General features: G+C 39.9%; 1 protein-coding gene across 4 annotated transcripts in view; it reads left to right on the forward strand.

The window, feature by feature from the left end:
- FHOD3 (formin homology 2 domain containing 3) overlaps nt 1-16,667 on the forward strand; it is a 372,799-nt gene that overhangs the window by 296,747 nt on the left and 59,385 nt on the right. For all 4 annotated transcript variants that reach the window (XM_053980820.1, XM_053980827.1, XM_053980835.1 and 1 more), the window contains 3 exons: nt 4,208-4,422; nt 10,373-10,678; nt 14,434-15,323. In XM_053980820.1, the coding sequence (XP_053836795.1) occupies nt 4,208-4,422; nt 10,373-10,678; nt 14,434-15,323 (1,411 nt within the window). The remainder of the gene's footprint in view (nt 1-4,207; nt 4,423-10,372; nt 10,679-14,433; nt 15,324-16,667) is intronic.

The following is a 16,667-nucleotide window of genomic DNA, read 5'->3' on the forward strand; positions in this document are numbered from 1 at the left end:
TTTCCTTTTTTTTTTTTCCTATTCAATGAACAAGTTTAGAAACTCTGGGCTAGGCTGGGAGGTATATGCTTATAAAAGCATATTTTTCAAGGAATGCTCAACTAAGGACTTTTGTCTTTCAGTAGCTTCATCTCTACCCCTGCTAGTAATTGCATCCTGGAGGGAGTGCTTGTTTTCACCTGGAAGATATGCAAGTTACTGTACAAATAGATGAAAAATCATCCAGAGTGCTTCAGTTCTGCTTTTATGGTCCTCTAGAGATTACTCTCTGGAGATACTTTTGGATTGTCAAGAATTGGAGTTACATTATCAAAACAAGAAAGCAGCCATCTCAGACATCATTGTGTTGCTATGTTTTTACTTGGGTTTTTTTTCTGGTTGCTTTTGTGTTTTTTTTGTTTTGTTGTTGGTTTTTTTTTTTTTTTTTTTCACAAAATCATACAGGGGACAGTTTGTTTCTGCAGACTGAAGTTTTATCTGTTGAGGCTGAAGTAGGTAATATTAAAAAATTATTTTAACATCTCTAAGAGTAAGAAGAGGTAAATGGGCTTTCCATTGTGCTTCCAGTCTCAAAACAATTACAAATAGTTTAAAGCATTTTCTGAAATGAAATGCATCTGAGCACATAAGCATCATGCACTGATTTGAGCTGAGTAAAACCTTTCTTCAGTGAGGATGCTCATCTGCAAGTTTTGAAACAAATGAGGAGTGAGTTCTTCAGGACTTTCAGGTTGTAAGGGAAAAGGCCAACTGGAATATTTTTGGGGAAGTGTTCACCATTACTCCTGTGCAATGTGAGACTATTTCACTATTCATTAGTAATGGTTTGTTATCTTTAGGGCTCTTTTGAACTGAGATATCAAACTATCAGTTCCTATCATAAAGAGGAAAGACATGTTTGCTTTGACAGCACATAAATATTGGAGAAAACTTTTGCAAATGAATTCTTGCACCAGTAGTCCATTACATTGACATTCTGTAGCTACTTTTTTACAAACACGTTTGCACAAATGAAGTTTTATTTCCTATAAGAAGTTGCATGTTAACTTGTTTTAGTAGAGTGCATAGACTGTAAGAAAATCCTATAGTCAAAATGCCTAAAATCCTAGTTAAAAACTGATTTGTATGTTTCCTCCATATGAGATCTTGCTGTTCAATGATTTGCAGTCTTTTCCCTTTGCTTGGTTGGGTGTTTTCCAGTGGTAATTAAAGAATAAAACCGAGAAATGTGAGCTCCCAAGCCCTCTCCGGTGTGAGGTACAGTTCAAATGCTCTCCACCATCATGACTTTGTTGGTACCTTAACATTTTAAGTTGCCCTCAGGGCATTACTCAGATACCTAGAGAACGCAAAATGATAATTTCATCTAATTGAAGATGATAAATCCAGTGTTATGTTCATGAGGAATACCAAGTGGATAGCCATAGACTTTTGGCTCGTTGTCTATAGAGAAGAGTTAGCATAGCTGAGATGATGTCTGCAGGGTTCCATGATTTAAAAGAATATGACAGCATATACAGGGGCAATTTGTCATCCTGTATTGGAGGTACAGTAGCTCATCCTTTCTACCCCTTCAGATTTTGGTCTACGTGACTTTGCGCATCTGCTGCTGGCATTCATTCATTATGAAGTGTAGGAATCCCCTTGGTTGGGTGCCAGCTTTAGGAATCCCCTTGCTCCCCTCTGAGCACAGTGGGGAATCCTACATGGACAAAGATAAAAGACAAAAGGTGCTCTTCTCTTCAGGACTAAGTCCTGTTTATTATAAAGGAGCCACCTCAGATCCAGGTGATGCCTCACAGGGTGAGAGAGGCCGAGGCATCTGGTGGTGTCCAGAAGAGAGAAGAGAGCGAAGGTGTCGTCCAGGGGGGTTTTGAGCCCAGGAAAAAGGGGGTGGGGTGGAACCAAGGGACCACATCCAATGGGACACAGGTGAGGAGAGGGGGAGTGGGGAGCAGGTCAGGGAGAGACCATCACACCTGAGGTTTAGGGGTGGGAGGGGAAAGGTGTGTGGAATAGACCAATGTGATACAAACTCCATAAGGCAAGGTAAAAACTACCCAGTGCAAATTCCCAATCACCCAGTGCAAAACAACAACTAAATAACTATTTAGTGCATTACAACAATGAAAATATTTGTCAGAAACAAAAAATAACCTAAACAATGTCATTTATCAAGTGTGAACCAGTAATAACTGATTCTTGAATGCTTTTTTATTTCTCAGTTATACCTATTTATTAAGCTTCCCATTTGATAACTAGTTCTGCTGATGAGCTTGCTGCCATTGGAGTTGCTGCTCTGGTTCCCTTTTGTGTTTCAGTATAATAATCAGATACATTTTGAAAAGTTGCCTCTTGATGATAGTCTCTGCTTTGCTGGTTGGCAGTGCAGCATGCAGCACACAGGTGTTAAAGCACCTGAAAAAGAACTGAGGACAATAAAACATTGTAGCTCCCCACATCATATAAGGATCCATCCAGATCTTTGTTGTAGTCTGCTGGCAAACTGCAAAACCCACTTGGCAGCAGCCAGATGGGCTGTACCTGTTAGTGCCAAGTGATCAGTTTGAATGACTCTTTATGAGTCTGAAGTACCATCTGCTCTGCTTGTGAGGAGGTGGAAGGCACCCTACATAAGTGACCAACATTCAACGAAAGAGTGGCTTCATGAGCTGTAACAAAACATCATGCTGATGCCAGAGAAATGCTTTCCCCTCTATTGAAATGGCAAGATTCAGTCTCAAGAATTGGCTTCATGTTAGAACTGTAAACAGTTCCTATTTTATAACCATACAAGTATGTAGCTTGTTATATTTTCATCCAGAGTCTGTAGGGGTTCTTTTTCTTGCAGAATTTGTTCAAAGCCTGTGCATACCTCTAGAGGAATAAAAGAAAATGAGTTTGTTCTTCATTATTGCTGTTTGCAGTAAGGCAAATTGCCTCTGAAAACACAAGGACTGCTCTTCAAAGACACATTTCTGTGCTCTATATGGATGTTTGCAAATGTGCATGCGTGTGTGGCTACCATATGTACTAAGCATGTTTGTTACCACATATGGCTGACTTCTTTACCCTGCCTGCTTTCAGTGTACCCTCTTACACTAATTTGGGCTGTCAGTGATGCAGAAGCGGGGAGGAGAGGTGTTCAATGTTATGAAGTGTTTACAACAGTGTGTTATAGTGAATGACCAGAGTGTTTCAGGGACATAAGCAGTAGTCTTGATTAACCTGTTTAACAGCTCACTTGCGGATAAGGCAAACAGTCTAAAGCCTGATCCAGCTGTATTCATGAATTTATTCCTTAGCAAATAATGGTGGATAAAATTAGCAGACATCTGGAACAGGCACATATTTAAAAGTTATTTTGGTCGAAATGTATAAAGCATACTATGAAGAATATGATTGGTAGCTGGTCTTAATAAACAGTTAGTGAGTTCTGCCTGCCTAAAATGCAAAACAGATGTATCTTTGTTCTTTTAAAGTGACTTTGATGAATAAACTACATGTGACGTCAGGTACAAGCTATTGGATGTCTGAGTCCGGCAGAGAAATTTTTCAGAATAAAAAAAAAAAAAAAAAAAAAGTTTCCATTGTAGGCTCTGGAGAGAACAAAGTGAATTCCAGTGCATTGCTCTCACAGCAAATAGAAGCAGGTTCAGAATCTTTAGATAGTCAATTCAAACGTTTATTATTGGTATTATTTTCAGGAAGATCTGGTTTTGTCTGCTGCATTTTCCTCTGCTTACAGCAAGTCTCAGATTTTGGCAATTTGCACCAGTATTAAGGGGCTCTGGGTTTGGAGGGTTTTTTTCTTCTTTTATTTTTTTTTTTCTCTCCCATTTTAGTTTTGGGAGAGGGAGGGCTGAGAGGAGGAGGAAGAGGAGGAAGGAGGAGGGTGAAAAGGAGGACAGACAAATGCTTCCAAAAAGGAGAAGGACTGTGCAGACTATAGCTAAATACTATAGCTAAAGGTTCTTTAACTCTGCTGGTTTTTACTTTTGTACTGGAATAAGCACTTTAACATTTTTCAGGGCAGTAGTCTTTGCTTCGGTGTGCATTTTTTGGCAGATTGAGCAAGCAGGCAGTTCAGTGCTGTACTCCTTGAGTCAGGAAGTCAGCTCATTCTCTGCAGGTGTTTCATCCATAAACAAGCATCAGCCACAGGCTTCTTTTTCTTTACGGAAACCCTCTGGAATTTAACTTTCAGATACAAATACTTGGAAAAGTTGGCAGCAGAGGAGTATGAGAAGGAGCTGAAGAGTCGGACTGTCAGCCGAGGCAGAAGTGAGCTGTCCTTGAACCTGAGATCTCCTTCAGCTCCATCCTCACCTGTACCCAAGTGCATCAGCCCAGCATCCATAGAGTCCCAGGAAGAGCTGAAGACTCCTTCCATCCCATGTGGAACTCCTCAGCCCTCAGAAGGTAAGTGAAAAGGAGGGCAGGGGAACCAATGCTGGGTTTATCACAGTTTCTCTTGGGATGGTGATTTTTGATGCATGAGTGCAAGAATACAATCTATGAGGTGCCAGAGTAAAGGGTCCTACATTGCTCCATCCTGTCTTCCTAAATTGCCTATTTTTTTTGCATTGATTTGGATATAATGTCATCTGTTCAATAAGAGGAAATACTGCTAATTGCTGCTATGATTTATAATATCATTGTCTGTTGCTCTTCAAATAGAATAATTAGAAAATAGAGAATACAGAGGGTCTTAATTTTAGTGTCATGCTCCTTATATATGAGGAGTTACTGAATACTAGACAAACAGTATTCCTGCCAACAGATTTTGCGTATGTGGATTCTCTGAAAGAAATGCAACAGATGAATGCCAAGACTATAATAACCTTCCAATAGAGCACAGGCTGAATGTGACAAACTGAAAAGTTCTTGAATTGAAGGCAGGGGGAGTATGTTGATTATTTTTAATACCAAGAAAAAACTCTTAAAATTGTAATACAAGTCATAAAGGACTTAAAAGAGACCACAGACAATTAGTAAAAAGGAAAGTATAACTAGTGTTTGCATGTTTGGTTTGCTGTCATATAATTTATTGGTGTACAGAGCAATGCTTTTTGTGTATGTTTGTATGTCATTCTGCCACTTGCATCATGTACCTCTACTTCAGTCCTCGAAACAACACATGCCATACAGATTTATATTTGCACCACATGATGTTGCATTAACATTGGGAGCTAGAATGCATGTTGAGGGCAAATTATCACCATCACTCATTTTTATTTTATTTGATTTCCTGCTACATGCTATTGGTGATTAATGCATTTGTAACTTGCACTGCTTGGTTTTATGGAGTGTTATGGCTGGTAGCATGCTATAAAGCAAAGCAATTTAAGAAAAACGTTACAAATACTGAATGCTGCATATGTTTGTCCTCACTGTACTAAGTAGGTGAAGTTTATTTTATTTACTTTCATATATTTTCCCAATTATATTCCCCAGTTTTCTTGTTTGGAACCTCAAGAGTCTCAGTGGAATCATTTCAACTTAGAAACCACAGATATTTTCCTCCAATACTAATAGTCAGAAATATCCAAACACCCATTTTGTTTAGTGCTATATTGCTTTTAGAGCAAATAAGATGGATTTTTCCACCATTAGGATTTCAGAGCTGGGTAGGGAGCAAGTATCTCCTGTGATGATTATTTTAACATATTTCTCCTGGAAGCATTAAAAAAAATTGCAGCATGAAATGGAGCAGCACAAACCATTTGGAGAATACATTTAGAGCAGGTGTACAGGGCAGCTTCAGACAGCCAGAATATGGCAAAGCTATCAACATGTGGGTAGACAGGACATCTCTACTAAAACTCCTGACAATATAGTAGGCATTGGAGTGCAGCACCTGGAAGCCTGGCAAATGGACCACAAAGAGAGAATATGTGGATGGGGCAGGGTAGCCTTCCAGCCAAGGGTAGTTGCAGACAGATGGCCAGGATAGAACCTGAACAGAGGCCTGAAATCTGCATACTTCAGCGGGATCTGGGCATAGGTAATGACTCTTTTTTCAGATATACCAAAAGTATTGGAAAGGTCACAGGAAGTCATGAACATGTGGGCAGGACACACCATCTGGAAGTGCCCATATTATTGGGTATCTGCCAGTGGGGGACAGGCTTAATGTAGACACTGTGCCATGGTCTCTATACTATTACTTGACTTCCTTAGGCTCCAAACTGAATTCAAATCTCAATTTTACTGGTTTTAGGAAGGGTTGTGAATCACACTTAATAGGTAGAGAAAATGAAGCATTAACTTGCTCAAGCCAGTTGTAAGAAAAGCTGAACGGAACTCAGATTACTTGCACCCCAAGCAGTTGCTTTTAACATGGGGTTCACTATCTTCCCAAGCAGGAATGAAACTGCAGAAGAAAAACAGTTCCTTGGTTCTGTGCATGTGATGCTCTAAAGACTCTGCAAGAATGGTGTTAACAGATGTGTGATATTCATCTGCAGAATTCAAAACCTGAGGTCAAAGACAAAGAGTATTCATCTAGTAGTAAAACAATAAGGGATTTTTGATGTTAGATTTATTTTATTCTTTTTGTGCTGTAATATCCTTTGGCCATCCAGTATCTACTGGTATTAAGAAGGAAACAGATTCTGTCTGTGGAACGTTGTCTCACACTGTGAAATGTGTCAGTACCATTACCCAATATAAAAATCTGGACTTACTGAGCTGCAGTGTTTTCTCATATAAAACAATTGGTTCCACTGAAGTAATCAAGTCTTGTAGGACTTACGCTTGTAAAACTTGTGTTATGGCATTCAGAGGAAATTAAGGCAGCCCTGTAACTGCAAAAAGGAGCTTAATTTTTTTTTTTTTTTTTTTTTTTTTGGAGCAGCTACTTACTATTTTGTAATTTCATTGGAGAATATTTTGTGAAGTGCAAGTATGCAGTAAAGGAGGAGCAACAATAACTGAGACATCTCTGAAGTCAGTCTACAAAGGAATTTAAGGTGAACCCTTGACTGAAAGAAGCAGCTGTTTTAGCACTTGAGAAAGTAGGCAGGCCAACCCAAGTGCACACTGGGGACAGTAGGAGACTTTCTGAACATAGTGGTGGTTGAGCAGGGCTCAAATGCTGCCCAAAGCATGACTGATAAGAGCATCTCAGCAGATGAGGAAGCACCAGAGCATGAGCGTGCAATGAGGCCGATGCAGCCCCAGCTGCAGAGCCAAAGGGACCATGATACTGAAAGTCTGAGGAGGAACTTGTGTGGGAGGACAAAAAAGGATCATTTCTGACTGCACGAAGAAAGAGCCAATTCAGTCTGCACCTGTTCTTACCAACACAAGGAATGGGAGGAAAAGATTGGAGTGGGAGTGGGGAGAGATAAGGAGTCCCTATAGAATTCTGAGGAAGAGGAGTGCTGGAGTAGCTGAAGGGAAATAACAGCCAAAACTTCAGTCAATGCCTGAACAATTGAACCAAGAGGTCTTGGACAGATATAGATATTTTCAGATTTACTGTATGCATCCACAAGAGACACTCAGCATATGTATCTCACACCTCCAAGTGGAAGGCATAGAAAATAGATGGGGATGTGGTTGGCTAATCAATTAGCCAGACAGGGGATTAGATGTGAGCCCAGAGAGATATTTCTTCTCTCTGAGGGCATATAGGACTGGACGGTTGAGTTCTTATCAGCAGGATACAGCATCTTGTGTCTGCTTCAAAGTGGATTTATAGTTGAGTATTAAAGGAAATGTCCATATCCCTCTACTGCATTATAAGTTCTTAGGCTTGCTTTTCAGAAGGGATCAGCTTATAAAGGTGTCATGCTTCTTAACATCTCAGGCACACCTTCTTTGCTCTTGATGCTTTTTGATTTGACCAGGCTTGCTTTCCTGAGTCTTTGCACTCTCCACCAGCAGAAGTCTGAAGACAGGAGACAGAGCCTGGTCTGTTATTTATTTATCTTGCCACCCGTGAGGTTGCCACTTAGTGTTTTGTCTGGTACAAAAATGGACCCAGTAGATGTGGGATTGAAAGTTTGAGCTCATTTCAAATAGGCACTACCAAGCATTCACTGAGAACTGTATTTTTTAACATCTTCAGAAGTTCTCACTAATATCGCTGCAGTTGATTACATGATGGAAATGCAAGTGATGGACACGTGTCTAGCTTGCTGGCTTTGTTCTCTTGATAGTGTTTCCTGGCAGATTTGATTTTTGTACTGTTTCTTAAGGGAAGTCCTGCTGGACTTAGCTCACTATTTTCAAGTGATTTGGATTATGGGTGGATTTTTTTATATTATGCCTAGAGAGAGAGAGAGAGAGAGGCTGTCAAACTGAGTGTCAACATATCCTTGTTTTGTTCAAATACTTGGATTTTATTATTCCTGGAACTCAAAAGAGCAACCTACGTCAGTATAGTGCTCTATACTCTTTGTTATGTATTAGATTTTGCTAAGTTGCTGCATATTTCTGGTATGTGTAGAATATTTCTTGTTAGAAGAGTATCTGGAATTCTTTTGAACATTCAAATTTTCTCAAGCATTTCTTGCATCTCCCCTGAATTGTTTCTATTGAATCTTCAGTGTGGCTTCATGGTGACAAAGTTGCAGTAAGCAACTTAGGAGTCCTGGCCATGTTTTAATCAGTTTCTTTCTCCATCTGAGCTGTTGAAGTTGACCTTTTTGGTTATTGCATGACAGTTTGTTTGTTTTTTGAATTTTTTTTAGAGAGAAATATCCAAAATTTATATGAAATTATGATTATTCATGGATTAATTGGTGACATTTGTATATATGTACCATTGAACCATGGCAAGCTGAGAATCTTTCTTGCTAAAGTACCACATTGGTTCCAGGAACTTCTGAAGAATTCCTAAGCTTTCATCTCAATCATATTCAAATCTTGGCTTGACTTTAAAATGTTCTCATTCTATACCTACACATTGACAGCTGTGGTGAGAAACACATCACTGGGATTTACAGTGTCTGCCAACTTCTTGACAGCCCTCTGTAATTTTGATTCTCTCCTAGGGAGTGTCCAGGATACAGTCATAAGTAAGGTACATTTAGAGAAACAAGGCATGGGCAGAGGTGCTTACATATCTAGTATTAGAGTTTTAAGTGCCCTCAATGGAGAATAATATGATCTTCATTATTTTGGCTTATATATTTACTTAGGATAAATACTTACGTGCTCAGTAGAGGACTGAAATATCTGGATTGCATTCCAGTATTTCAGCATGATTTTTTTTTTCTTCAAAGGTTCATGTAGTACCTGAAGAAATTTTCATTGTATTTTGTGTAATCCAAAGACAAGGAGAAGTCCAGAAGACTCTTTTGCAATATTGTAATGAAAAATAGTTAACAGAGGGACAAACCAAACATGACTTGGTCATTATAGTTCAGCCACCCACAAAATTTAGTACAGAGGGAATTTGGGAAGTATGCAGAGCTAACATGCATGTCCATTTTTGCCACACTTTGCATGGCTATTTCAGGTTTCAGAGAACTGTGAGCTTCTTGACAGGAATATGTGTGGAATGCTCTTCAGTTTCTTTGCAGCATGCAGAGAATATTTGCATGTGAAAATCTGCTGTTGCTGCTAAAAATCCTAAAGGTGAATGAATTATTTTTACTAGGAAAGAAGAAATCAAGTGTGTACTATCAACACTGTTTTCTGTTTGCCAACTGATAAAAAAGCTCATTGTGTGCCATATGCCAACCAACTGGAAACTAAATATGTGCCATATGCCAGGCAGTTGGAAACTTTGCTGAATTTTGATGTGGCTATTCTGAAGTAAATGTGTATGAAACAACATATGGTTTTTGTCAGCCAAATGTGTGACAGTGCCATTTTGAGACTGTGCCATTCAAGTGTGTTATTAAAACTAATATTTGTATTTTTTTTTTGTTGAAGTGTTCATCATCAGGTGAAAAAAGAACTCTTCCAGAACCCAAAGAAAATTCAACCAAAAGCCACAATCACTCTCCTTTTTGTTTGTTTGTTTTTTGTTGTTTTTTTTTTTAATCTCTTCTTTCCTGGCTGTGTCTAGGCACTGAGTTGTCAATGCTCAGGTGAGATGCCCATTTTCTGCTGGTTCATTCAAATCCTTGTGTGAGTCCAACACTGCAGCTGTGGAAGTATGTATAAAAATAGTGGGCTGGCTCCAGACAGCGAGTGAGGGGGCTTGCCAGGCCACTCTCACGTGCAATGCTGTCATCGCACAACATTCATCAGTCTGTTGCTCCTAATGTTCCTAAGCACGCCACGGACTTGCGTTTTATTTTCTTTCCATAAGGCACTTGTACAACTCTCACGTCGCTCTCGTTTTGAGAGGTGAATCTGAGATGTCTCCATTGTTAAGTGAATCTCTTTCTCCCATTGTTCTCTCCACCAGTGAGTGCCAGTGAACCCGAACCAGAGACAGAGACAGAACCAGAACCAGAGCAGGAGGCTGAGGCTGAGGCCAAGCAGGGAACGGAAACACCCAAGGAAATAGAGGCTACAGAGGTGGGACCAGAGAGTGAGGTGGAGCAAGGACCAGAGAGAGAGCCAGAAGAAAGTGCAATACTCAGTGAAAAGGAGAGGCAGAATGAGGAAGTGAATGAAAAAGACAACTGTTCTGCATCCAGTATATCCTCAGCAAGCAGCACTTTAGAGAGGGAAGAAAGAGAGGACAAGTTAACCAGTGACAATGAAACTGGTAAAGTGAAGCTTTTTCAATAATGAAGGGTTTCTGATGGAAAAAAAAAAAAAGTGTTAAATTAGCAGCTTTGATATTGTGTTAATTAGCTAACAAACCCTTTGCACCTATCTAAGACTTTCTTCACCATGGCCAAGTCTTGTCTACTCTCTGCTTGGACATCCAGAATTTATTGGGGTTACTGTGTTTGAGGGACAGTAGGACCTTGATGAAATGAAGTTTCATTTTATTTGAGACAATTTTCTTCTCCTAAGATTAATATATTAACTACTGAATCAGCATGTTGCAGAGACTTGGCTCTAGGTCCTGTAGAATTTAGTTGGGTTTTCTGTACATAAGTCAGTGAGACAAAGGGTTGTGCTGACACAACTCATCATGAAGTTCCAGATACCTTTTCTCATCATTTTAGTGGAAAAGGAAGGGCAGTGAGGGCTGAGATGTTTGTTCCTTCCCTTTAGTACTACTGTGTTGGACAGGCTTCACACAGGAGGGATACATAGGAGCTGCCGAAGATAGGTCTGGGCTGTAGCCATCCTTAGCTCATGTGGAGGAGGCACATGAAATACACCTTGTCTGGAAAAGACCAGTTTCATAGTGCTGAGGTATTCTAGTCAAATAGACCACCAGGTACCAGCCTGTAAAAGGCTCAGCCTGGGAAACACCTTGAGTACCAAGTTTCTGCCCAGAGAGATAATGATAGCCAGAGCTTGTCTTTCAGCTCAGGCAGGGAGGGAATAAAAGGCAGATTTTGATTTTGTTGATTACTCTTTTTCTTTTTTCATAGGGAGGTAAAGAAATGTAATGTCCTTAGGACATTTGATTCTCAAGTTTTCTTTGGTCTGAACCATGGAATGCATTGTCCTATATTTTCTAAATTCTAGATAAGAAAATGAGATGTGCTTCACAGTGTGAAATAGTCCTGCTCTGTCCAGAAAGAAGAGGGGTAACTCTGAATCCCAACGATTACCACATAGACATAACCTGTCAGATTGAATTATTCAAGTTTAAATCTGTCTTTTTTTTTTTTTTTTTTTTCTGGGAAGCATTACATGAATTACATCCTAAATTTTAGAGCTAATTTCTTTTCAGTCAGCACCAAGATTGAGTTACTTAGAGTGCTATTGTACTCATAAAGAATGTAGATGGATATATCTGTAGGAAAGGCTGGGGAGGGATCACAGATGAAGGAAGTTGCTACACTGTGGCATAGTCCAAGATAATTCAAATACAAATAAAGAACAGTTACAAGTTTTTTCTCCTTACCTTGTCTGACTGACCTGTTACCATTCTAATTTAAAGTCCCTATGTACTTTTGTTAAAGCTAAGAAATGTACTCTTCCTAAAATCAACATCTTAAAATTGTCCTACACTACCAGTAGACCAAAGATTTATTCAGTAGTGCTGTATAGGAGGACTCATGTACTGAATTGTTTGCTGTCTAGTAGGTGAGGAGTTTTGGAAAGCAAACAAGAGCACTTCCTCTAGCAGTTTTGACATTCCCAAGAAGCATTTTGTCATTTATGGGCTGGCCCGTTAGTTCTGCCAGGGTACATTGAGGGCAAAGGAATAAAACCCTTGATGCAAGCGTCTTCATTAACCATCCTGCCAAATTTGGCTTCCAATAAGTCTTGTTTCTCCAATGGTATTTCAGAGCTTTACCTGCAGAGAGGAGGGCAGAAGAGGCCAGCAAGGTAGCAAGAGTCTTCACAGAAATGATCTTTGATCAGCTTGGACAGTTGGGGGTGGAACTGGGGAATGCAAATTAGAGATTGTGTCTGGGCAAATTCTGATCAGTAGTTTTGCAAAGGGATTAAACACTGGAGGATCCCATCTGATGAAACTTAGAGGGCGTAGATCATGTGGAGTTTGTGAGATGGATCTTGGGAGCCATCTTGAACATCTTTGAAGGAAAGGCTTGGAGTAGGGGGAAATCCTCTGTGAGGACACAGCTGAGTAAAATCTATGGTGTGGGGAAGGAGCTGTCTAGTGATGTCTAGTGAAGCTACCTCAGAGAGAAATCTAAGAGACTGCCTCAGGTGAGCAAGTACTGATAAGAAAGCAATCCCGTGGATCAAGTCTGAGGAAAAATGAGCAGATAATGGAAGCAGTGAGTCCACCTGCAAGAAAGTAGGTTGCATCCATTTCTGAAAAAAAGTCTTTCTTCTGTCTGGGGTTAAACCTCTGGACTGATTTTAAAACATAGGTTAGAGCTTGATCTAAATAGAGGCAGGAGTCACTGCTGCCCACACACTTTGTGCTGCAAGGCCCTACATTTTAATGTGGTGTTGTTTTAAGGGAGGGGAGGCAGGGAGTTGTGGGCCCTGGATGTAGATCTCACCAAGAGGACACCTTCTCAGAGCACAGGACTAGATGTTGTGCTAAGAAAGCAACTCCATTGACAGAGGAAGCCATAAAAGATACTCAAGACTCCAAGGTATTGAAAAAAGTGGGAGCATAAGTGAAAAAACCAAGATAAAATGAGAGTTTAAGAAAAAGGACAAGCTACAGGTACAAAAAAAAATCTTTAACCACAAGGACTCAAAAAAAAAAGGCAGGCTAGCGATGAAAGTAAAATGATGAAATAAAAGAAGCAGAGTTTATGAAAAATGTATTAATAAAATGTGTAAGGACTATGGGGAACAGAGGAATTCCATACAGGAAATACAGTAAGTGTGAAGAATTATCATTGTTGCATGTTTAATCACTTCATCTGATGTCCACTGGAAAAAGGAGCACCATAATTGTTAGACACATTATCCACATTGGTTAGTAGTATTAAATTCAGGGAAATGGAGTCACAGAGACGCTTACATCATATATTTTTAAAGTTTGACCACTATAATTTGTTATTTATGGTGCTGTCTCAGACATGGTATTTTGCTTATTATTGGTGAGAAAAGCGGTAGTCAGAAAGATGAAGCTTCATTGCAGTGAAATGTTAAATGATTGTAATGTGGGAAGGCCAATAGTCTTTCAACACCAACATATAACAGGGAGGTTAACAGTGATTGATGAGCAGCATGTTCAAAATTATTTTATAAAGGTTCTCATACGATAAACAACTTTTAATATCTTGCTTATGCTTATACTCACTGAATTGCCCTGAGAGCTGTACCCTGGGTATACAACCTACTTTAGAATTACAATAGTCTGTTTTATGAAGATGGCCCAGGTACACAGCCAGGGGGTTCTGAGGGTCTGAAAGCTGCCCTCCCCTAGCCAGCAGGGTGGGAGGAGGAGAAGTAAACAGCTACATGTCGGCCTTGATATCAGGCAGGGAAGATCTCTTTCATATGATAATATTTTCCTGAGGTTGTTCCAGTACATGGCCAGGTAAAGAGTATGATGATAACCTGTTTTGTGTCATTGTCATGATGTTTAAGCCCCATTCTGGAATACCAAAGGTTATGAGAATTTATGCACTGTATAAAATGAGCTGAGGTAATAAGTCCAAAATGAAACCTTACAGAATTCAGGAGAAACCTGAACATTCAAATCCTGGAGTTATATAGTCCCTACCAAACTACATTATTCTCTAGTCCCCTTCCTTTTTTGATAATTACTCCCAACTCATTAAGACCAGGCCATGTATCAGCGCTGTATCTTATTTCAAAATTTTCACAGTAACTGCTTGCCTAGTCTAAGAGTAGCTGTACATGCATCCTGCAAATGGCTTTTTCTGTTGGTTGAAGCTTGTTCTTGGTGCTCTGACTTCCTTCCCTTGACTCTTCCTGTCTCTGTGTGTGTGATTGCAGGTCCATGGTCACAGACTATTCAGGATGCTGGTGTGAATGAGCAGTGCAGCAACATCCTCAACAACAAGAGGTTTATGCTGGACATGTTGTATGCGCATAACAAAAAGCCCAAAGATGAAGAGGAGAAGGAGCTGGAGGCGAAGGAGGAAAAGAAGGAGACGGAGGAAAGCGAAGAGTCACTCACTAGCCTGGCCAGCAGGATCTCTATTCTTCAGGCCACAAAGCAGGCCAAAGATGAAAATGTCAAAAAGATGGAGATTGGAAATCTGGACAACCAAGGCAGTGTGAAAGCCTTTGCAGAAAAATTTAACAGTGGTGAGCTGGCTAAGGGGACAGCAGTGCCTGAAGATGAAATCAGTGAACAGGTCCCCGAGAAAACACCAGCACAGACAAAGAAGGAATCTGATTACATCTGGGATCAGCTCATGGCTAATCCTCGAGAACTTAAAATCAAAGACATGGATTTTACAGACTTGGGGGAGGAGGATGATGTAGATGTGTTGGACATGGATATGGGTCCTGGGGACTCCCTTGCTCCCCCTCCTCCACCTCCACCTTCTTTTCTGGGTTTGCCTCCTCCACCGCCTCCCCCCTTGTTTGGATGTCCACCTCCACCGCCGCCCTCTGCTAATTTATTGGCTCCTCCTCCACTGTTCAGCACTCCTCAGGGTTTAGGGTCACCCCAGGTTTCTAGGGGTCAGCCAGCATTTATAAAGAAGAAGAAAACCATCCGTCTGTTTTGGAATGAGGTACGGCCATTTGAGTGGCAGTGTAAAAACAACAAACGCTGCAGAGAATTCCTGTGGTCGAAACTGGAACCCATTAAGGTGGACACTTCCAAACTGGAGCATCTCTTTGAGTCTAAATCCAAGGAACTGCCTGTCACAAAGGTACAGCTTGTATTCAGTTTGCTATTTTTCTGCTATTGTATTGATATTCATTCTGAATTAGATCTAGGTGATTTATGTTGTTTATATAAAACCAGTGGAAATTACTGGATGTCTTTCTAGCTTGGCCTATGACGGAAGATATTCCGTGGCCTGACACTAGAGATGAGCCTAGGGTGGTTTATGTGCCAAGTTGCCCTTCTGTCTTAGGTCTGCCAGTTGTGGGATATCACTCCAGGTGACAAATACCAACAAATTTTACATTAGATTGTCCATAGCTGAGTGCCAAACTAGATACTGGAATCTGAAATATTTTCTGTTGCATTCGTAAAAAGGTCACAGTGTGGTGATTCATATCTGTGTATTTGACAGTTCTTCACTTGGTAATATTTTCCTAATCATTATGTGGAAAGGTTAGAATATCAGACTGGATCTGCTGCAAAGAGTCTACGCATGTGCTTTGTTCTGAAGGATGGAATTATCAGCTGGACCATGTTTACAGCTGAACTCTGCAGGGGTGTTGGGTTTTTGTTTTATACTGGTGAACAGGCCTATATTAAATCTTTAATTTATACAATGTGGCAATTTTAGGATAGAAGCTGGCACAGGAAATACCTCTGTAGCTAGGATTCCCTCTTCCTTAGTATTGTAATAAAATAAACTCACAAAGGCTCATGACATGGCTGTTTGACATTAGAATCAACAACAAAAGGAAGCTTTTTATAGTTACACTTAAGAGGAACTTGAAGTAGTGTTAAAAGAGTTATTAGCCTGAACATTTTTTTTTCATGGCTACATAAACTCCTTTTCTTCTAAGAAGCATAATTGGTATCAGGGAAACAATATTTTTTTCCAGTTTAAATGATAGTAAAAAATGTCCATCTCTCTTAAAATAAATGAATGGCTTGTGTGTTTTCTCATATGCCTATATGTTTTATAGTAATATAAAAACAGTCAGCACCTTGAATATTTTACTTCTCTTTAGCTAGAGAAAGTTATTACATCTATTATGTATTATATATATTGTTGCTTGCTCCTGCTCTGGGGAATCACAGTAAAGATGTCTCACAGTAAAGGTTCTCTGTGTCACTTGTCCAGTTTATTAACTCAAAATTTTCTAACAGTAATTCTTGATCATCTTGACAAAATGGAAACATTGGAATTTCTGTAATCAAGCCCACAAGTACCTAGCAATTAACAGGTACATAAAGAGAGGGCTCGTGAAGATCCTGCCATCACTGCTCTCAGCTGAATTTTTTGTAATGCAGATGCATGCAAATCTGAAATGTATGGTGTAGCACCTTTAAAAACACATTCAGCTGATTGTTCATCTGGCCAATGCCGAGA

The sequence above is a fragment of the Vidua macroura genome, chromosome 1, assembly GCF_024509145.1.
Source record: "Vidua macroura isolate BioBank_ID:100142 chromosome 1, ASM2450914v1, whole genome shotgun sequence".
NCBI lineage: Eukaryota > Metazoa > Chordata > Aves > Passeriformes > Viduidae > Vidua > Vidua macroura.